The sequence below is a fragment of the Poromitra crassiceps genome (genome assembly GCF_964638095.1).
Source record: "Poromitra crassiceps genome assembly, chromosome: 6".
Taxonomy (NCBI): domain Eukaryota; kingdom Metazoa; phylum Chordata; class Actinopteri; order Beryciformes; family Melamphaidae; genus Poromitra; species Poromitra crassiceps.
The window spans coordinates 36,136,298-36,158,830 of record NC_139627.1 but is presented as its reverse complement, the minus strand read 5'-3'; the positions used below and the strand labels follow the sequence as shown (position 1 = coordinate 36,158,830).

Sequence of the window (22,533 nt, the reverse complement as noted above, 5' to 3'; positions counted from 1 at the left end):
ATATTATATTATATTATATTATATTTTAATATACTCAGTATCTCACGCGCCACGTGCACTCGATTCCTAGGCTCACCCGCATTGTGACATCATCAGTGATGTCACAATGCCTCCTTGTGTGTCTGTGTGTGCGCACTTATGACGTCACTGATGACATCATTAGTCTTATGACATCACTGATGACATCATCAGTGATTCACAATGGCTCCTTGTGTGTGTGTGTGTGTGTGTGTGTGTGTGTGTGTGTGTGTGTGTGTGTGTGTGTGTGTGTGTGTGTGCGTGCGTGCGTGCCCCCTATGACATCACTTCCAGTTGGGTGACATCACTTCCGGGACACAAAATTGAAACATTGCCCACATTGCCAAATGTATAATAAGATTATTTTATTATATTATATTATATTATATTATATTATATTATATTATATTATATTATATTATATTATATATTATATTATATTATATTTCTAATTCCCTCTGTTTGACAAGTATATTTGTTCATATTTTAGTATGAAGCCTCCTTGTTTTCTGATCTTCTGTTGGGGTTTGTTATAAGGTAGCCATTTTTTTGTTGCTGCAATGCATGAAATAGAATTAAAGTCCCTGGAAACCAAAATCCACAAAAACCTTCTAACTATTAAATTCAGGGTCTTATGTGAGTAATTGTGTGCCTCAGAAAGTAGGAGACATTACTTTCAACCAAAAGCCCCAAAATCGCCACTTTTCTACAAGGTCTGGATTTCCACTTCCTCATTGAAGAGAGCGGTGCGCGCGGTGCTAAACTGAATGATTTTATCACGTCATAAGATTTGGCCAATCACAGCGCTCGCTCAGTGTCTGTCTGTCTCCCTCCCGCCAGAGCCGTACTTCCCGCTCTGTGTGCCTGACTGCCTGTGTATGCTGCCTGCTCTCTCTCTCTCTCTCTCTCTCTCTCTCTCTCTCACTGTCACACGCACGCATGCATGCGCACACGCACGTGCACACACACACACACACACACACACGCACACACACAAACACACACACACACACACACACACACACACACACACACTCCATCTCTCTTTCCTTCTCTCTCTCTCTGTTTCCCTCCCTCTCTCTCTCGCTCTCTCTCTGTCTCGGAGGAGCTGCAGTCCTGGCTGCATGCACCACAGGGGACACGCCCACACAGTCCGCGGGAGAAAAGAGAGTCTAAAATCTAATTGATTCTCATGACTTTTGTCATGACTGTCAAACCTAAATTCATATCCACCTTATTTTTGAATGCCCCACTGTAAAAAAGAATCGTGGGTACAAGGTCCGGTTTAACGTGACTCATTGTTGCCGCTTGCCATTTCTTTTGTTATACTCTGGCTGCAGACCCGAATTATAAACTGGAAGCTGGAGTCCGTTATAAAAGTTATAAATATAGTCACGTTATAAACAACTAACCAATGCTGGAGGTCCGTATGGAACCTCGAAATGTGTGTTACTCGAAATGGTTAAAAGTTAAATCAATTTGGTGGCGTTTTACTGCCATGTAACATAGCTAGCTAGCCGCTAACATTAGCCACAGTTAGTAGCCGACTACCCACAATGCATTACGTTATCCCAGCACCCGAACGACACGGCTGTAGAGCAGAATGGCTCTGCTGTAAAAGGGTAAAATCCTCATAGACGTTTTTTTTGTCGGGGGCTGGGGGGTTATCTAAATTGGTTACACCGGAAATAGGACCCATAGTTAACGTAAGGCAAAATGGCCGCCAAAAATAAGGTGGATACTTTGCGACGTTCATCATCGTTCAAATTTGGCTGGTGGCTTATTAACATAGGTTCCTGTGATGTGATGAACTCAAAATGCTAAATAATAAAAAATTATTACTGGTTTCCAGGGACTTTAAGGTAATCGATGACGGCATGCTCATAGACTTCTGTTTCTTTTCTTTTCTTTTCTATTTGGGGCTGGCCTTTATCTGTTAGTGTTGACCTCGCATCTGGCCATTATCAGAGACCCAGATTTGAATTGACTACCAGCCACTATTAGAGGAAATAGGCTACTGTATTAATATATGGGGAGAGAGAGGTGGTTAAAAGGCACATGAGGACATGTCAGATGGAAATATAGTAACCCACTGACTGCTGAAACATGCATTGGTGCATACTTATGGTGCAGACAGGCCAGAGGCAGACAGACAGAGGCAGAGGTACACACACACACACACACACACACACACACACACACACACACACACACACACACACACACACACACACACACACACACACACACACACACACACACACACACACACACACACACACACACACACACACACACACACACACACACACACACACTGACCTGGTGGTAGACCTTGTTCGGGGCAATAGTAGCATTGCGGAGATCGTCTGGGCTGCAGTCAGTGGAGTTGAAGCAGCAGCTGGGGGGAAGGCCGTTGGCTGGATAATACACACTGGCCAACCAGCTGGTGTAGTTGTAGACTCCACAGCAACGCAGCTACACAGAGAGAGAGAGAGAGAGAGAGAGAGAGAGAGAATGAGTGATGAGAGCAGAAGAAGAGTACAAAATGCCGCCTATAAGGCTACGTTCACACAGCAAACCTTAGTGCTTGAATCTGATTTGTTGCTCACATCTGATTTTTTGTGTAGCTGTTCACACAGACCTTTTAAATGTGGCCCATATCAGACTCCAGTGTGAACAGGTCACGGCCCTGAAGTGACCCGCATGCGCAGAAGAACAACAATAACGTCACACGCAGCGCACTGCTGTTCTACGTAAACCCGGGAGAAGACAGCAGTAAACATGGCGGTAGCTGACGATGTTGTTTCATCTGTTGACGGTTTAATTTACAAGTTATTATGCAGTGGAAGTCAGCGAATACGGGAGCAGATGATAGCGAGGAAGAGGAGAAAGAGAGGCAAAATTTTAATAATGGCTTTCTGTGGAGCAATAGCTGCTGCTACCTCTTGCTAATAATAAGGTCTAAAACCTCACTGTCCCTCCACTGATTAGCTCCCTCGCAGCTGTCCTCCATGTTTGTAATCACAATCTACCTGCTTGGTCCTCCCTCCTCCCGCCAGCGCAGAATAGTGACGAATGTTGCTCTGGAATGACGTAAAAGTCACATGGAAGCATTAAGTCAGATATGGGCCAGATGTCTGTTCACACCGGAGTCACATTCCAAAACATCAGATTCGAATCTGATGTTTTTCCACATTTGAAAGTAGCCCAGGTTGTCTTTAGAAAAGTCACTTTCAATGTGACTTGTACTGTTGACACAGTCATGAAAAAGACTGCCCTGAGTCACTTAGGGGGGAAAAGATTAGATTCAAGCAGTAAGGATGGCTGTGTGAACGTAGCCTAACAGTCAGCATTGTGGGGTTGTTTTGCTGCCTATGTTGTGGTAATGTGATGGTGTCGTGTCATGTGACTTACTCTGTGCTGCAAGTTGTCAACAGCACGACTCGCCTCGTTCTCCGCGTTATAGTTCAGCACAGCATCAGTGTACGTCCTCAGAAAGGTTCCCTTGATCTGTGTCATGCAAATACAAACAGGCATAAACAGTGTGTGATACTGCTGCACCGCTACAGTGCTGAGCTATGTGCTGAAAGGCACGCTGACCTCATGGCGAAAGACAAATCCAGAGATGCCAGCCACTAACTCAGCCAGGAAGACCAGTGACAGGAACATGGCATACTGCAGAGAGAGAGAGAGAGAGAGGGAGGGAGGGAGGGAGGGAGAGAGAGAGAGAGGGAGAGAGAGAGAGAGAGAGAGAGAGAGAGGGAGGGAGGGAGGGAGGGAGGGAGAGAGAGAGAGAGAGGGAGGGAGAGAGAGAGAGAGAGAGAGAGAGAGGGAGGGAGGGAGGGAGGGAGAGAGGGAGAGAGAGGGAGGGAGAGAGACATTTGCATAGTTTGAATGGAAATCCTCTCCCTCACGCTAAATACGTATCATTTTCTTGCACGCACGCACGCACGCACGCACGCACGCACGCACGCACGCACGCACGCACGCACGCACACACACACACACACACACACACACACACACACACACAGAAACACACACACACACACACACACACACACACACACACACACACACACACACACACACACACAGAAACACACTCACTTGACCACCAGAGAATAAGCAATTTGCCCTGCAGCATCTATTGGATTTCTGATCCCTCTCTTCCAGACAGAGGTCAAGCATTATTCCCCTTATCATGTGACCCAAGGCTAATTAATCTGCATCCACAACACTCCTCTCTCCCTCCCTCCCTCCCTCCCTCTCTCCCTCCCTCCCTCCCTCCCTCTCTCTCCCTCCCTCTCCCTCCCTCCCTCCCTCTCTCCCTCCCTCCCTCCCTCCCTCTCTCTCCCTCCCTCTCCCTCTCTCCCTCCCTCCCTCCCTCTCTCTCCCTCCCTCTCTCTCTCTCCCTCCCTCTCCCTCCCTCCCTCCCTCTCTCCCTCCCTCTCCCTCCCTCCCTCTCTCTCCCTCCCTCCCTCCCTCTCTCCCTCCCTCTCCCTCCCTCCCTCTCTCTCCCTCCCTCCCTCCCTCTCCAGGCCTCTCACCAGCTTGAGCATCCATGGGCTCCCTCTGCAGGTGGCAAAGCATCCAAACAGGCCAAAGACAATGATGACGGTGCCGGTGCCGATGAGGACATACGGGGCGTTGGTGGAGTTATCGGCGATCAGAGAGATGTACGGGCCCAGCATCAACTTCCCCCATACTCCTACTGCCAGCAGGATGGCTCCTGTTATCTAGTAGACAAGGGGGTAGATAGATAGACGGATGTAGACTAGAAATCTTTTTAAAAATGCAGGGAAAAGCATCAAAGCAGGAAGAGCCTTTGTCTGTCCACTTCTGCCGTATTACAATAGCCATATTTTAGCAGCCCAGTGAGGGGGAGGAGGAGACAGCATCAGGAGATAGCAATCACCTGTTTTATGTATATGTGTTGCATGCGCTCACACACATATACACACATATACACACAAAGAGGGTGAGAGAGCGGAAAGGGGACAAATCAAAGGAGCTCTTTGATCCATGGCGAGATGCTTCCTCCTGTTGCGCTTCTCTTAGCATTTCAAATGAAGGCTGCGGATAAAAGAGCGTGTTGTCCGAGGCGGTGGAAACAGCGTGTGTCTCAGCTGGGTTTGTCTTACTGGGATGGGAAAGAAAGTGGGTTGTTGAACGTCTGCCGGGGACTCGCCTGCAGCGAGGGCCGGTGCCAACTCATCATCCTCGTCTCCCTCCGAGAGCTCCCACCTGCTGCCCTGCTGCCGCCCTGCTCTCTCACTAGAGGGGGAGTGCCCTGCTCTCTCACTAGAGGGGGAGTGGCCTGTTCTCTCACTAGAGGGGGAGTGGCCTGTTCTCTCACTAGAGGGGGAGTGGCCTGTTCTCTCACTAGAGGTGGAGTGCCCTGCTCTCTCACTAGAGGGGGAGTGCCCTGTTCTCTCACTAGAGGTGGAGTGGCCTGTTCTCTCACTAGAGGTGGAGTGCCCTGCTCTCTCACTAGAGGGGGAGTGGCCTGTTCTCTCACTAGAGGTGGAGTGCCCTGCTCTCTCACTAGAGGGGGAGTGGCCTGTTCTCTCACTAGAGGGGGAGTGCCCTGTTCTCTCACTAGAGGGGGAGTGCCCTGCTCTCTCACTAGAGGGGGAGTGGCCTGCTCTCTCACTAGAGGGGGAGTGGCCCGTTCTCTCACTAGAGGGGCAGTGGCCTGCTCTCTCACTAGAGGGGGAGTGCCCTGTTCTCTCACTAGAGGGGGAGTGGCCTGTTCTCTCACTAGAGGGGGAGTGCCCTGTTCTCTCACTAGAGGGGGAGTGCCCTGTTCTCTCACTAGAGGGGGAGTGCCCTATCTCTCACTAGAGGGGGAGTGCCCTGTTCTCTCACTAGAGGGGGAGTGCCCTGTTCTCTCACTAGAGGGGGAGTGGCCTGTTCTCTCACTAGAGGGGGAGTGCCCTATCTCTCACTAGAGGGGGAGTGGCCTGTCTCTCACTAGAGGGGGAGTGCCCTGTTCTCTCACTTGAGGGGGGGGGGCCTAAATGATCTCAATCCACCTTCTTAAACGTGAATATTTTCTGGTTTCTTTAGTCTTCTATGACATTAAACTGATTATCTTTGGGTTGTGGACTGTTGGTCAGGGCAAAAGAAAACATTTGAGCATGTCTTCTTGGGCTTTGGAGAAAAAATCAACATTTTTCACCATTTTGTGACATTTTATAGAGCAAGCAACTCATCAATTATTCGAGAAAATAATCGACAGATCAATCAATAATGAAAATAATCATTAGTTATGAGCCCTATCTAACACAGAATTGATTGATACAACAATGCAATAAAATTGATTATTTTGCATCAGTGTAGACTGCCATGTGGTCATCTTCCATCTGGAGCTCAAACCCATTACTATTAGTCTCTGCGGATGAGCAACTATGTTAACAGAGAATCACTCGAGCTCTCAGTCTGTTGGCCAGTCTGTATCTGTACATAATGAGCAGGCCAGGGCTCTTCAGCATGGCAGATCTCTGGAGTCTGGCCTGGCTCTTGGTTTGCTGTATCATGTACAAAGCTGTGAGGAGTGCATTTGGCCTTGTAATAAATACGCTAACAATAGCTGGAGAGCTGAAGTGACTGAACTCTAACACAGTGGCACATGCAAACATCCACACGTGCATTTCCCTATCAACAAAATGGGCAATGTTTCAGCTGTGGGAGAGGTGATAACAGGCCTGGGATTAAGTCATTTTAAGGGCAACGTTGGCCTTTAATGAATACACATTTATAGGGGCATCGCGGTCAAAATGTACGGCACCCTCCAAGGCCAAAACCAACGGTTATTAAAATGCTTTTTTCAGTCATTTTTCATCAACAAAATAAATATCCTAATAAAAAAAATGAGGTGCTTCAGTGTGATACAGCACATAATGTAACATGGCTCAGACTACAAAGGAAATCTACAACTTTCTTAAGCAGACTGAAAAACGACTAGAAAGAAGGAGGGAACCCACGCACTACTAAATATGTAGAAGACCAAGCAGGCAGAAAAGCTTTTCATCTGATTGCACTTGTTCAATGATGCGATTTTTATAGGCCTTGAGGTTTTGCCTGCCTAATAGGGGCCACAGCTAGCTACATGATAAGAGATCAAATACATTTGGCTAAATTGCAGGTAACCAATGTAACTATAACATCAAAACATAGTTGAGTCACTACAGGTTAATTTCCCTTTGGGGCAAACCGCTCATACTAAAAACAAAGAAGTGCTTTGGTCTTCTTTTGATGACGACCTCCTTGTTGTTACGGAATATCCAATCAGCAACACAATGTGTGTGCTCTAAACAGCACCCGCTCCTGCAACACAATGTGTGTGCTCTAAACAACACCCGCTCCTGCAACACAATGTGTGTGCTCTAAACAACACCCGCTCCTGCAACACAATGTGTGTGCTCTAAACAGCACCCGCTCCTGCAACACAATGTGTGTGCTCTAAACAGCCCCCGCTCCTGCAACACAATGTGTGTGCTCTAAACAGCACCCGCTCCTGCAACACAATGTGTGTGCTCTAAACAGCACCCGCTCCTGCAACACAATGTGTGTGCTCTAAACAACACCCGCTCCTGCAACACAATGTGTGTGCTCTAAACAGCACCCGCTCCTGCAACACAATGTGTGTGCTCTAAACAGCACCCGCTCCTGCAACACAATGTGTGTGCTCTAAACAGCCCCCGCTCCTGCAACACAATGTGTGTGCTCTAAACAGCACCCGCTCCTGCAACACAATGTGTGTGCTCTAAACAGCACCCGCTCCTGCAACACAATGTGTGTGCTCTAAACAGCACCCGCTCCTGCAACACAATGTGTGTGCTCTAAACAACACCCGCTCCTGCAACACAATGTGTGTGCTCTAAACAACACCCGCTCCTGCAACACAATGTGTGTGCTCTAAACAGCACCCGCTCCTGCAACACAATGTGTGTGCTCTAAACAGCACCCGCTCCTGCAACACAATGTGTGTGCTCTAAACAGCACCTGCTCCTGCAACACAATGTGTGTGCTCTAAACAACACCCGCTCCTGCAACACAATGTGTGTGCTCTAAACAGCGCCCGCTCCTGCAACACAATGTGTGTGCTCTAAACAGCGCCCGCTCCTGCAACACAATGTGTGTGCTCTAAACAACACCCGCTCCTGCAACACAATGTGTGTGCTCTAAACAACACCCGCTCCTGCAACACAATGTGTGTGCTCTAAACAACACCCGCTCCTGCAACACAATGTGTGTGCTCTAAACAGCACCCGCTCCTGCAACACAATGTGTGTGCTCTAAACAACACCCGCTCCTGCAACACAATGTGTGTGCTCTAAACAGCGCCCGCTCCTGCAACACAATGTGTGTGCTCTAAACAACACCCGCTCCTGCAACACAATGTGTGTGCTCTAAACAGCACCCGCTCCTGCAACACAATGTGTGTGCTCTAAACAGCGCCCGCTCCTGCAACACAATGTGTGTGCTCTAAACAACACCCGCTCCTGCAACACAATGTGTGTGCTCTAAACAGCCCCCGCTCCTGCAACACAATGTGTGTGCTCTAAACAGCACCCGCTCCTGGCGGCAACACAATGTGTGTGCTCTAAACAGCCCCCGCTCCTGGCGGCAACACAAATGGCCTGCATTTATATATAGCGCATTTATATATAACACAATGTGTGTGCTCTAAACAGCCCCCGCTCCTGCAACACAATGTGTGTGCTCTAAACAGCCCCCACTCCTGGCGGCAACAATGTGTGTGCTCTAAACAGCCCCCGCTCCTGGCGGCAACACAATGTGTGTGCTCTAAACAGCCCCCGCTCCTGGCGGCAACACAATGTGTGTGCTCTAAACAGCCCCCGCTCCTGGCGGCAACACAATGTGTGTGCTCTAAACAGCGCCCGCTCCTGGCTGCAACACAATGTGTGTGCTCTAAACAGCCCCCGCTCCTGGCGGCAACACAATGTGTGTGCTCTAAACAGCGCCCGCTCCTGGCTGCAACACAATGTGTGTGCTCTAAACAGCGCCCGCTCCTGCATACAAATGAAGTATCGGCTTGTCAATCCTTCACATTAAAGCCGACAGGGAAATGAAGTCAGAGGTGCGAGCATCAAGTCGTCTAGACGTATCGTCTGTTGCTGAATTCCAAACAGGCTCCATACACCCGCACCCCCTTCTCCCCCCCCCCCCTCCCCCATGCACGTTTTGTTTGAATTTCAATGCCACGCCAGCCACCCTGGTTACAGCACAGCTTCCCCCTCCCCCCCCACCCCCCCCTCCCCTCCCCCCCCCCCCTCCCCTGGCCCAATAAAGAAACAGAAAGTGGGATGGGAAAGTACATGAAAAATATGCCGCTGTGGACATAACACAGACTCTGCCACCCATGTGCTACTTTTATCTGTGCTGTGTGCGTGAAGGATTGTGATACAGGCGTAACTTGGCACTGAAGACATTATGTGGCACGACAAGCTGATGTCAGTGAAACCGAGGCCTGAACTTGTCCATGGGCATTGGAACAGCTCTCGCCCATCCTCTCCTCTTACCCTCGGGGGCGAGCTGTGAGCCATGTCTAAATATAAATGTTCATATCTGTGACACCGACACATGGCTGCAGGCAGGGGAGACACGGAGCGCGGCCCTTCCTTTCATGAATACGCATCTTAACTCGGGCTGATTGCAGTCCAGGATTAATGTTCTGCAATGTGGGGAAGGTTAGGGGTAATCTAGCTCTGGTTCCAGGCTGAGTGGCAGTGTTGGGTTAGGGGTAATCTAGCTCTGGTTCCAGGCTGAGTGGCAGTGTTGGGTTAGGGGTAATCTAGCTCTGGTCCCAGGCTGAGTGGCAGTGTTGGGTTAGGGTTAATCTAGCTCTGGTTCCAGGCTGAGTGGCAGTGTTGGGTTAGGGTTAATCTAGCTCTGGTTCCAGGCTGAGTGGCGGTGTTGGGTTAGGGGTAATCTACCTCTGGTTCCAGGCTGAGTGGCAGTGTTGGGTTAGAGTTAATCTAGCTCTGGTTCCAGGCTGAGTGGCAGTGTTGGGTTAGGGGTAATCTAGCTCTGGTTCCAGGCTGAGTGGCAGTGTTGGGTTAGGGGTAATCTACCTCTGGTTCCAGGCTGAGTGGCAGTGTTGGGTTATGGGTAATCTACCTCTGGTTCCAGGCTGAGTGGCAGTGTTGGGTTAGGGTTAATCTAGCTCTGGTTCCAGGCTGAGTGGCAGTGTTGGGTTATGGGTAATCTAGCTCTGGTTCCAGGCTGAGTGGCAGTGTTGGGTTAGGGGTAATCTAGCTCTGGTTCCAGGCTGAGTGGCAGTGTTGGGTTAGGGGTAATCTAGCTCTGGTTCCAGGCTGAGTGGCAGTGTTGGGTTAGGGGTAATCTAGCTCTGGTTCCAGGCCGAGTGGCAGTGTTGCTGCCAGTTCCTACGGTCCAGGGTGAATGTAGAGGAAGCACTACTCATCCGGTCCTAAATACATTACAAACAGATCTCTTCCATGTTTACTTATTTGATAATATAAACCTGTTCCCTGGCTGCATTTTGGCTACACTGTCAGTTCTTATCACATCAGATCTGGCAGAGATATAGCAGAAACCCAAGATATTTAGACAAATAAGGCCAGAGTCATGCTAAATCGATAACACTGATTGCCAGTTAGTCACTTGGTAATATGATTAGCTTGGCTAGCGATGTACTCTGTGGTCTCAAATTCACAGTTGATTTGGACTAATGTTCTATGGTGGAACAAGTCAAGTATTTTCAAGTCAAACGGCTCAAGTCCAAGTCAAGTCACAAGTCATTGGTGTTCAAGTCCAAGTTGAGTTGCAAGTCATTGGTGTTCAAGTCCAAGTTGAGCTGCAAGTCATTGGTGTTCAAGTCCAAGTTGAGTTGCAAGTCATTGGTGTTCAAGTCCAAGTTGAGTTGCAAGTCTTTGTTGATTTTGTCAAGTCGAGTCGAGTCCAAAGTCATCAAATTTGTCTGACTCGAGTCCACACCTCTGCTACCATATATAAAGGCTCAATTTGTAATCCAATGTAAACAAATGGGTGTGAGTGGGGGGGGGGGGTATCCCAGCCACTGGAAATCAAACAGGGAATACGATAAATGTTTCCATTTGTCAAATTGACTTGAATCAAGTAAAGTAGACACAATCACAATCTCACATGTATGCAACATAGCTAAGCAGTCTCACCTAATTGTCTTTGGTTTGACTTATTGAGAGTTAATAACCGTGAATGTGTTTCAAGTAGAAGTAATGTAATGAAAATACAGGCAGGCTATAGTTTTCAAATGAGCATTGTTGCTCAGTATTGTGAAGGCTTCTTATGAAAACACATTAGAACAAGCTCAATGCAAATAAGAGATTGTACAGCAGAGCTCTAACTAAAATCACTATAATATTCCTATAGTGTGTGTTTATATCGTGACCTTATCTTACTTTATGGTATTATCAATATTATTATAGGGTATACGTTTTGCTGTGATATTTGTCTGGTATCCTTCTATAATATATTATAGGATTACTACAGTTCTCTATCCTAATGTAGGCTATATTAGTGGTGGAAGAAGTAATCAGATATTTTACTTGAGTAAAAGTAGAAATAACACACTATGAAAATACTCTGTTACTATACTTTTACAATTAAAAATACTGCATTCAAAGTGTTATTTAAGTAAAAGTACAAAGCATTAGCATCAAAATGTACTTAAAGCAGCAAAAGTAAAATGACTCATTATGCAGAATGCCCAATTTCAGAGTAATACAGATTATATTATTGAATTATAAATGATGCATTAATGTGTAAGCATCACTTTAATGTTGCAGCTGGAAATGCTGATTTCCACTACTTGATATAGCCTAGCCTACTGCTGGGTAGCTTAGTAACCTAATTAGATAACAATACATCACAATTTATTAGTTGATTATATTTTATATTAATCTGAATGTAACTAGTGGCTAATTGATCAAATAAAGGTAGTGGAGTAGCTAAAAAATATAATATTTCCCTCTGAAATGTAGTCGAGTAGAAGTATAAAGTAGCATAAAATGGTAATACTCAAACTAGACTAAGTAGCCTACCTCAAGTACAGTATTCGAGTAAATACAGCCTACTTAGTTACTTTCCACCTCTGTATACATTATTATTAGGCTATTAGGGCGCAAGGTCCCTTTAAGAATCTCGGGTAGCATTGCAACCCCAAAATGTATATGGTCAACATTGGGCTATAACGGGCCTTCTCAGTTAGACTAGGCCCGCGGTCTAATCTACCGTTATTTCCTTGCGGTGATGAGGACGTCCCTCCATCACTGACAACAACCATGATGCTATGTGGGCTATGTTGCGCTGCTCACACTGGCGCCCAGCCTGTCAGAAAGCTAAACATAATAACGCCATCTAATGCCATATCATAATCAAATACTGAATGCACGGTCGAACCTAAAAGCCGCGGCTTTGAGCTTATAATCGACATTCATCTACATTGAAATAACAGCAGGTCTCCGTCGATGATGTTGGCTCTCCCCTTCATCACGCACAACAAAAAAGAGGGGTAGCCTATAATGGACTGCAATGCCGCCTATACGGCTATAATGTGAATAGATACCGAACAGCTACATACCCAAAACACGAAGGAATATACGATGAGAAGGGTTTTGAGGCAGGTGATCACTGGTTTGGTCTCCATTCTGTGGCGTTAGACCTACAACAATAATAATACCACCGGGAACGGAAAAACGTCTCTGCAAACCGTCGCGTTGCAACCATGCGCTGATGCGCCCACACAGCGTCACTGAAACAATAACGCACCAGCCAGGCTGTGCAGGTTCTCTCCACAATTCTTCCCAGTGTCAATCTGAATGATTGCAGAGACAAATAATGGTTTGAAGGTGCACCGACACTGTCATGGGAGCTATAATGTCGGTACAGAGGGGTGTGGAGGTTGATGGGGGGGGGGGGGGGGGGGTTGGGGGGGCGCTTCCTGAACCCCTCTCACGGTTCCCTGGGTGTCCCCGGATACCAAATTGGGAACCACTGACTGAACTATACAAAATGTAGGACATTTTGCAAATATTACAGGAAAACTACAATAGGTTATATATCCCCATGTCCCTGAGGAATACTATACCATAAAGGCTAAAAAAAATACCATAAAGTTAGATACTTCCATAAAGTTAACTATAGCTTAATATTGAGTATAAGTCCCATAAGGATATTATGGTAATATTATAGGAATCTTAGTTGTGGATTGTCTTCAGCAATAATGTAATGCTTGTTTTCAATCAAATAAAATCAGCAGGAAGTTTGTTAATGTTAAAACAGACCAATCCATCCAAAGGTATACATATTTCATGGTTGAAATTCATTGAGATTTGCATTTTTGGGATGGTTTATGTTTGAAGTGTAACATAATGCAACAACATCCTGCAGCCAAGTCAACCTTGCATTGGTAAAGATTTTGTTATTTACTGAATGAATGCAGCTCTGAATGTGAGTCAGATAGAGCAGTTCTATTTTTTCTTATCATACTGTATTATCATGAATTTGTGTGCTTTCCATGTGAGGGTTTTGGACTGTCATGCATAGACGAGATCCTATTGTTCCTGAGAGTTGAGACCCACTGACACACATCATCTGTACAAACATGATCATGGGGATGTGTGTGTGTGTGTGTGTGGGGGGGGGCTTGCAGGTGGCTGTCCTTGAAGATAAAAAGATAAAAGCCTGGTTAATCTGACCCTTGTCAGAGAACTGCACCATTCTCTTTGCTAGTATGACGTACTTCTCCATGCAGAATGTAGCCTACCATTAAAGAGAACAGATGGCAAACTTGTCTTTATTACAAAATTATTCATCAGGGAAATCCTTGAATTCAGCTGAGATATGGCACCGCAACATAACCTGGGCTTCTAGACCACCACATCCCTGGGTTCATGTGGAGGTCAAGTCAAGTCAAGTCAAGTTTATTTATATAGCCCTAATTCACAAGCATGTCTCAGAGGGCTTCACAGAAAGTAAGTCTAGCTGATTCTAGCTAACACACAGTAACAAGAATATACAGAATAAAGATAACATTTGAACATTTGAAGAAAGCAGGAGAGTGGAGGAGGGAGGGAGAGGGAGGAGAGGGGGGAGGTGGGGAGAAAATAGGAAATGTGGAGAGGTGGGAGGGCGCAGGGGAAGGAGAGCAGTGGGAATGTGAGAGAGGGGAGAGGACAGAGAGGAGGAGAGAAACAGAGAAGGAGAGGTGGAAGGGTACAGGGGAGGTAGAGTAGAGGTAGGGTCTAGGGTGGAGGGAGGGAGGGAGGAGAGGGGGGAGGTGGGGGGGAAATAGGAAATGTGGAGGAGGAGAGGACAGGGGAAGAGAGATGAGGGTGCAGGGGAGGGAGAGCCAGGGTAGGGGTAGGGTCTAGGGTTGGGGGAGGGGAGGGAGTAGGATACGGGCCCGGATTAGGGCGAGGGTGGGGAGAAATGGGAAATGTGGAGGAGGAGAGAACAGAGAAGGAGAGGGTGCAGGGGAGGGAGAGCAGGGGGAATGTGAGAGGGAGGAGAGGGCAGAGAGGAGGAGAGAACAGAGAAGGAGAGGTGGGAGGGCGCAGGGGAAGGAGAGCAGTGGGAATGTGAGAGAGGGGAGAGGACAGAGAGGAGGAGAGAACAGAGAAGGAGAGATGGGAGGGTACAGGGGAGGTAGAGTAGAGGTAGGGTCTAGGGTGGAGGGAGGGAGTAGGATACGGGCCCGGATTAGGGCGAGGGTGGGGAGAAAATGGGAAATGTGGAGGAGGAGAGAACAGAGAAGGAGAGGTGGGAGGGTGCAGGGGAAGGAGAGCAGGGGGAATGTGAGAGAGGGGGGAGGACAGAGAGTAGAGGTGCAGGGGAAGGAGAGCAGGGGGAATGTGAGAGAAGGGAGAGCAGGAAGTGGCAGGGATTCAGGAAAATAGGGGAGAAGAGGAGAAGGAGCAGAGGGGGGGGAGAATGAGGAGAGAGCAGGAGAAGGGAGGGGGGGGCGGTGGGATGTGGGGGAGGAAAGAGCATGGAAAGAGAGGAGAACAAGAAGGGGGAAGAAGGGAAGAAGCGGGGAAAGGGGGAAAGAGAGGGGGGGGGGGAGAAGATCAGACAACTGACTACTCTAAGCATTAACCAGAGCTAACTGGGACATAGTATCTAGCTAATCTACAGCCTAATCTGGCCTATCCTACCCTGCTCTAGTCTGATTTTAGCCTGAACACTAACAGGTCAGCCTTAGGCTGTAGCTAATCTATCGCCTACCTAAGCTGTTCTAAACCAACCGGCAGCCCTCGACCAGTGATGAAGAGCACCGATGCCCCCCGACCCGGCCCCCGCCCACATATGGCGTGGGAGGGAAGGCCAGGCCGGGACACAGCGGCACCCCCTCACCCCCAGTGAACGCAAGAAAACCTTTCCACCATATGGATCGCCGCATGGATTGCCCCAGTGACTTGGCTGAGGAGGAACCTTGTGAGGTCGTTGTGCTAGGGGCCAATTGCTGCGGCCCAGGCGGACCCAGCCCCCACGCGACCCGCCCCCCCAGCCCCCAGCCACCAGCATAGTGACCGAGAGCGTGAGAGCAGGCCACGCGGGGGACGGGCCCACCCACCAGGCCACAGCAGCGGACCCCCATCTGGGGACTCCCCTCCGAGACAGGCCGAGAGATGCCGGGCTAAACCATGCACAGAGTTTCCGATAATGAAACTCTGTGAATGGTTTAATATGGAAATAAAATGTACAAGAGAACAGAAAATTGAAAATGTAAAAAGAGTCCAACAGAAAGGATATAGAAATGTAATTTTTAAATTATCCTAAGATCAGGGAAGGGAGTTGAAAATCTAAAAAGTAGAGTCCAAAAAGAAATAGAAAATGCAGTCTTTAAGTGTTCGTAGGTTTAGAGAATACTAGTTAATTAGCTAGGTGACAAAAGGGTAACAAGATTGGGAGTTCCATGAGGATGATCTGAGGAATCCAAGAGTCCGCGTTGTTGAGGCTGGGGGGGGGGGGGGGGGGGGGTCCCCCCCTTCCCTTAGGCAGGCAGGTGACCAGGATGATGAGGATAGGGGTCGGTGGTGGTGAAGAGCCCGGGGTGTCAGACAGTAGATGGAGTAGCGGGTAGATGGCCTAGGGTGACGACAGGTGGCTAGGGCGATGACGGCCGGACCTAGGGCTGCAGCGGCGGGGGTGTACGTCAGGCCAATGAAGGACACCTGAGGGGGAGAGAGAGAAGAGAGCGGGGGAATCTGCGCAGAGGTGGAACTAACTCTATAGACAACAATAAAATTAGGTCAAAACAAAATTTATTAGGATTTTTTAGGATGACTAATACTATACTGCTAATTCAGGTCTAGGTAGTCTAGGTCTAAGTTTAGACTGATACTGCTGGCTTGTGATAGCCCGCTCAGCAGTTCAGGACTAAGTTTATTCACCAGCTATTTGATTTTATATCTGAGCTACTGGATCGGCTGATGCCATATTATTAAATTAGGTCAAGTCTATGTTTATACTGATACTGCTGGCTTGAGACAGCCCGCTCAGCAGTTCAGGACTAAGTTTATTCACCAGCTATTTGATTTTATATCTGAGCTACTGGATCGGCTGATGCCATATTATTAAATTAGGTCAAGTCTAAGTTTATACTGATACTGCTGGCTTGAGATAGCCCGCTCAGCAGTTCAGGACTAAGTTTATTCACCAGCTATTTGATTTTATATCTGAGCTACTGGATCGGCTGATGCCATATTATTAAATTAGGTCAAGTCTATGTTTATACTGATACTGCTGGCTTGAGACAGCCCGCTCAGCAGTTCAGGACTAAGTTTATTCACCAGCTATTTGATTTTATATCTGAGCTACTGGATCGGCTGATGCCATATTATTAAATTAGGTCAAGTCTAAGTTTATAATGATATTGCTGGCTTGAGACAGCCCGCTCAGCAATTCAGGATTGTATGTACTCAAGAGCTAATAAATATTTCTAAAGAATGACATCATCAAGCACAACTATCAAGCACAGCCAAATGATTGGGAGAATAAATGGGTTTTGAGTCTAGTTTTGAAGATTTCAATGGAGCCAGCTTCCCTAACTGACAGAGGAAGCTGGTTCCAGAGATGTGGAGCACGGTAAGAGAATGCTCTGCTACCTGCTGATTTTTTCTTAATTTTAGGGACGGTAAGATAATTACCGTCCTGTGAGCGGAGAGTACGCGTGGGAACATAGGGAATGATTAGCTCAGATAAGTACGGAGGTGCGAGCCCATGCAGGGATTTATAGGTTAACAGAAGCACCTTAAAGTCTGATCTGGCCTGAATTGGGAGCCAGTGGAGGGAGATTAAGACCGGAGTTATATGATCAAACTTCTTAGTTCTAGTTAGAATTCTAGCAGCGGCGTTTTGCACGAGTTGTAATTTATTTGTGCTACAAAGTGGAAGGCCAGAGAATAAGACGTTACAGTAGTCGAGTCTAGATGAAACAAAGGCGTGTATTAAGGTTTCGGCATCCGTTGCATTTAGCAAGGGACGGATCTTTGAAATATTGCGGAGATGAAAGAAAGCTATTTTAGTGATATCCTTAATGTGAGCATCGAATGACAGAGTAGGATCAAAGGTAACACCTAGGTTTTTCACCTTTGAGTTTGGAGTAATTACGCAGTTCTCAATGTTCAGACTAAGATCAGTGAGAAATGGAAGTTGGGTTTTTGGGCCAACAACTAGTAGTTCAGTTTTGTTGGCGTTTAGTCGTAAGAAATTATTTGACATCCAGTCTGTAACAGCGATTAAGCAGGATTCAAGATTAGCGAGTTTAGAGCGATCGTCTGGTCTAATTGGTATATAAATTTGGGTATCATCGGCATAACAGTGAAAGTCAATGCCATATCTACGGAAAATTTCGCCAAGAGGCAGTAAGTAAACTCCAAAGAGTAAGGGACCCAGGACTGATCCCTGCGGTACACCAAACTTCACTGAGGAGAAAGTGGACATGATATTTTTATATGAGACACAATGTGTCCTATCAGACAAATATGACTTTAGCCAGGATAGGGCAGTGCCCCGGATACCTACGTAGTTAGATAAGCGGTCTAGGAGGATCTTATGATCGATTGTATCGAAGGCTGCGCTTAAGTCTAATAAAATGAGAAGAGAGGAGAAATTAGAGTCGGACGCGAGGAGAAGGTCATTGGTTACTTTTGTAAGAGCAGTTTCAGTACTATGGAGTGATCTAAAACCAGATTGAAAGGGATCGAGAAGTTTATTATGCGAGAGGTAGTCAGTTAATTGTGTTGAGACTACTTTTTCAAGAACTTTAGAGAGGAAGGGGAGATTTGAGATTGGCCTGAAGTTGTTAAGAACCTCAGAATCAAGGTTTGGCTTTTTAAGTAGAGGTTTGATCACAGCAGATTTGAAGGAGGCAGGGACAGTGCCAGAGGAGAGGGAGCTATTGATAATGTTAAGTAAGGGGGGGCCTAGTATTGGAAGGAGTTCCTTAATCAACTTTGCAGGGAGAGGGTCGAATAAACAGGTTGTGGATTTAGATGAAAGTACAATTTTTGAAAGTGCATTTAGGGAGATAGTCTCAAAATTCGAGAGTATAGTACTCTCGTCTAAGGTTCTAAGGACAGGGCTAGGAAAGGGGTTAGCACCCTTTGTGAGTAATAGAGAGTTGCTAATTTCATCTCTAATACAGATAATTTTACGGTTAAAGAAGTCAAGGAAATCATTAGCTGTAAATGGAGAGTTTGTATTGGGGGATGGTTTGCGAGTAAGATTTGCGACCGTGTCAAATAAAAATTTAGGATTATTTTTATTAGTGTTAATAAGATCTGATAGGTAGGAGGCTCTTGCAGCGGAGAGCATACATTTGTATTTTAATAGGCTATCACTCCAAGCTAGTCGATAGACTTCAAGCTTGGATGATCGCCATTTACGTTCTAGTTTTCTGCATATTAGTTTTTGTGCGCGTGTATCGTCAGTATACCAAGGCGAGGGTTTTTTAGGGCGACGGATTTTAGTACGTAGAGGTGCGATAGAATCAAGCGAGGCGAGTAGGATTGAATTAAATTGATTTGTGAATTCATTAATGGAGTCGATCCGCTCTGGGAGAGAGGAAAGCGGCCCCGATAACAAATCAGCGAGTTCAGTGGGAGTAGAACTATCGATACGCCGGGCGGTATAGGTATCAGCTAGGTTTGATTGCCGGAGGGGCAGGTCTATTTTAAATTGAATGAGATAATGATCTGACAGTGCTGGAGGGTAAATCATGACTGACAGATCTGAGACGTTAATCCCACGAGCAAGGACGAGATCAAGCGTGTTGCCGTTAGAATGCGTTTGTTCATGAACCAACTGAGTGAAGCCAAGGGTGTCGACTAAAGATAGAAAGGCTTTGCAGAGTGGGTCAGCTTTACGGTTAACATGAATATTGAAATCGCCAATGATAAGGATATTATCCGTGCGGGTTACGAGGTCAGAGAGAAAATTGGAAAATTCATCCAGAAAAGATGAATAGGGCCCAGGTGGGCGGTAGAGCATAACTAGGTAGAAGGCTCCGAGGCCAGCTATATTAGAGTGTCTCATAGTAAGTATCTCACAAGATAGGAGCTTATACTTTTGATCCTGTAGAAGACCTAGATTTGAGTTATAAATTAGGCCAACGCCCCCACCATTTCTTGACATTCTGGCAACATGCGAATTGTCAAAGTTAGGGGGGGAGGCTTCAATGAGTGGAAGAACAACGTCCGGTTTTAGCCAGGTTTCGCATAATCCCATAACGTCAATATTATGTTCAATGATTAAGTCATTGACGAGGAGGGCTTTATTGGTGATTGATCTGATATTAATGAATCCAAATCGAATAGATTTATCATCAATATTAGTTAATTTAGAGCATTCGATACCAAGAGTAGATTTAATCTCAATGAGGTTGGTGTTTGACGTTTTGAGGGGTGGACGAGAGCGGCGTGAGGGGACGGAGCGACGAAGAGAAACTGTGCTAATTTGAGAGATCGTGGTATAATACGGAGACGGAGCGGCGGTGGTAATAGTCGGATTAATAACAATAAGATTTGGGTTAGGATATTGCAGAGCGTTTATGGGTCGGTTACTAGTAATAGTGCGGCGCGGACGGAGCACAGTCTGTATTGGATAGACTAAGTTAATTGAACTAGCAGACTCCATAACCGCACAAGTAGAACTAACAGGCTGTCTAGCAGCCTGTGGCCCTGCATGTTGTGGGTGAAACTGTCATTCAAGGATAATAGTCTGGGTTTGCCGTAGGCAACTATCCAGGTTTTTTGATAAGGTGCTAGCACCCAATGGGGTAGGGTGGATGCCATCCATCTTAAGCATGCCAGTCATGCTTCTAAAAGAGGGCCAGTTATCTAAGAATAGGTAGCCCTTATCAGCACAGTGTTTGGCCAGCCAGTTGTTGAGCCAAAACAGCCTGCTAAAAATGTCAGAGTTAAGTGTGACAGGGAGGGGACCAGAGACCGGAGGTCAATTTCTAATTGAATTGCACAAGTAGTCATACAAATGTGCGTAGCCTATATCTCGGCTATCCCCGTCCCTTCCCGTTCTAATGGAAGACAAACACATGGCAATCTGATGGGATCGATAGCGGATATGTTGTGGTATGGTACAATCCCAACACACCATCACCAGAGACCGCTGGAAGGGCTCGGTGAAGTGTGGAGAGCTATTGATCGCAGATCCATACACTTTCTCCCTCCCTCTCTCCCAACCTGCCCTCCAAGCCATCATCCCTCATCTCATCTCCCCACTTCACTCCAAACATCCTTCACACAGATTTCATCATGAAAATCTATTAGTTTATTGTGTCCACCAATATAATTTCCATCAATGACCACAAAAACTATGTCACTCCCTGCAAGCTCCTTCAGCTGTAGACAGAGGATGAGAGGCTATACGGGGCAAGAGGTTGCACTGCACGCAGCAGCGATGCATACAGATGGTCAAGAAAGCACTCCGGCTGCTTTGATTTCCTGCTGTGCGACACAAGAAAGAAAACTGTTTGAAGTTATTCACCCTCTCACTTAATTTGACCTGTATTGTATTACTGGAAAAAACGGCCCAACATTTGAGATCATATAGACTTGACCTTTAGGTTTCAGTTAAGTGGTTTTGGAAAATGTTTTTCTTTCCGAACAGTTACAATTCTGCTTTTCTTGCTGACAAATCTGTTGTAAGATCCTTCCAATACACGACACTGCACTCATTTCAAAGTCAGAGCATATAGTAGGCTGTTGGGAGAATAAAACCAGCTAAAATCCCATTGAAAGGACAAACAGTCAAGAGGGGGTACTTTAATAATAATAAAAAAGAGGGGTTAAGACTTTGAGCATCAGAACACTGGAAAGTGCTTTGTAATATTTGCTTTTCATTCGACATGTCCACTTACATTTGATTGGAATGTCATAAACTTGCCGATATATTTCAACAGTCAAATGAACTGTCTTTTGACTTGAAGAAGAAACAAGTTGAGGCCACTCTAGTTGCGTCTCCAAACTAATTTTGTCTACATCCATACTGTAATACATCAAGTATTAAACAAGCACAGTAATAAAAACAGAGTGCTTCTTTTCACTAACATTGACAAATCTTACAGTAACGTTGACATTCATGAATAACATTGCTGACACTTTTATAATCCACATAAAATAAACAAATGGAATGAATTAATGCATTAAGAATGAAGCAATTAAGTTTTCAAAAAAACTGATTGGTAGTAGTGTAATGTCAGAAAGACAAATAGGGAGTGCTCATAAACACACACACACACATGTGCACGCGCGTGCGTGCGCGCGCGCACACACACACACACACACACACACACACACACACACAATCACCATTCCTTCAGTCTCTCTCTCAGACAAAGTGTTCTCACTGTCTGGAGGGAGAGGATCGCCGAAGACCGGCGATGTATACAGAGACAAACATTTTGCATCTTTCAGTGGGCTGAGAATCAGATTTAAACCCCCCTCACTCACATTTTGTTGTCTCCTTTAAAATTGTGCCAAGTAAACCTAAAAGTCAAACATTATCCCACATTTTTGGGGTTTGTTTCTTTTTTTCTCTCTCTGGTAAATGGTAAATGGCCTGCATTTATATAGCGCTTTTATCCAAAGCGCTTTACAATCAGTAGGTACATTCACCCATTCATACACTGATGGTGGCAGGCTACCACACAGGGTGCTGGCACACCATCAGGAGCAATTTGGGGTTCAGTATCTTGCCCAAGTACACTTCGACATGCAGACTGGAGGAGCCGGGAATCGAACCACCAACCTCTCTCCCCCTCTGTATTCACTGTATCCACCTGAAGGGAGCCTGGGTCAATGATCTCAATATTGAAGCGCCTGATAAAATCTTGGAGGACTCACTAATCTATTTGCGCTCCTTGAATGCCAGATATAAAGCGATTCAGTTGAAGGTGAGGCACAGACTGCAACATGGTTTCTCCTGTGTGTAAAATGTTCATCAGCGGATGGGCGACTG

At 46.4% G+C, this 22,533-nt stretch overlaps 1 protein-coding gene across 1 annotated transcript in view; it reads right to left on the bottom strand.

Annotated features, from left to right (window-relative positions):
• Window positions 1-12,704, bottom strand: part of tspan7 (tetraspanin 7) — a 14,919-nt gene extending 2,215 nt beyond the window's left edge. Inside the window, exons 1-5 of the mRNA XM_083638522.1 lie at window positions 12,635-12,704; window positions 4,572-4,760; window positions 3,622-3,696; window positions 3,436-3,531; window positions 2,341-2,496 (exon numbers count right to left, since the gene is read on the bottom strand). Coding sequence (XP_083494648.1) covers window positions 2,341-2,496; window positions 3,436-3,531; window positions 3,622-3,696; window positions 4,572-4,760; window positions 12,635-12,700 — 582 coding nt within the window. The 5' untranslated portion in view covers window positions 12,701-12,704. The remainder of the gene's footprint in view (window positions 1-2,340; window positions 2,497-3,435; window positions 3,532-3,621; window positions 3,697-4,571; window positions 4,761-12,634) is intronic.
• Window positions 12,705-22,533: the final 9,829 nt, after the last annotated feature.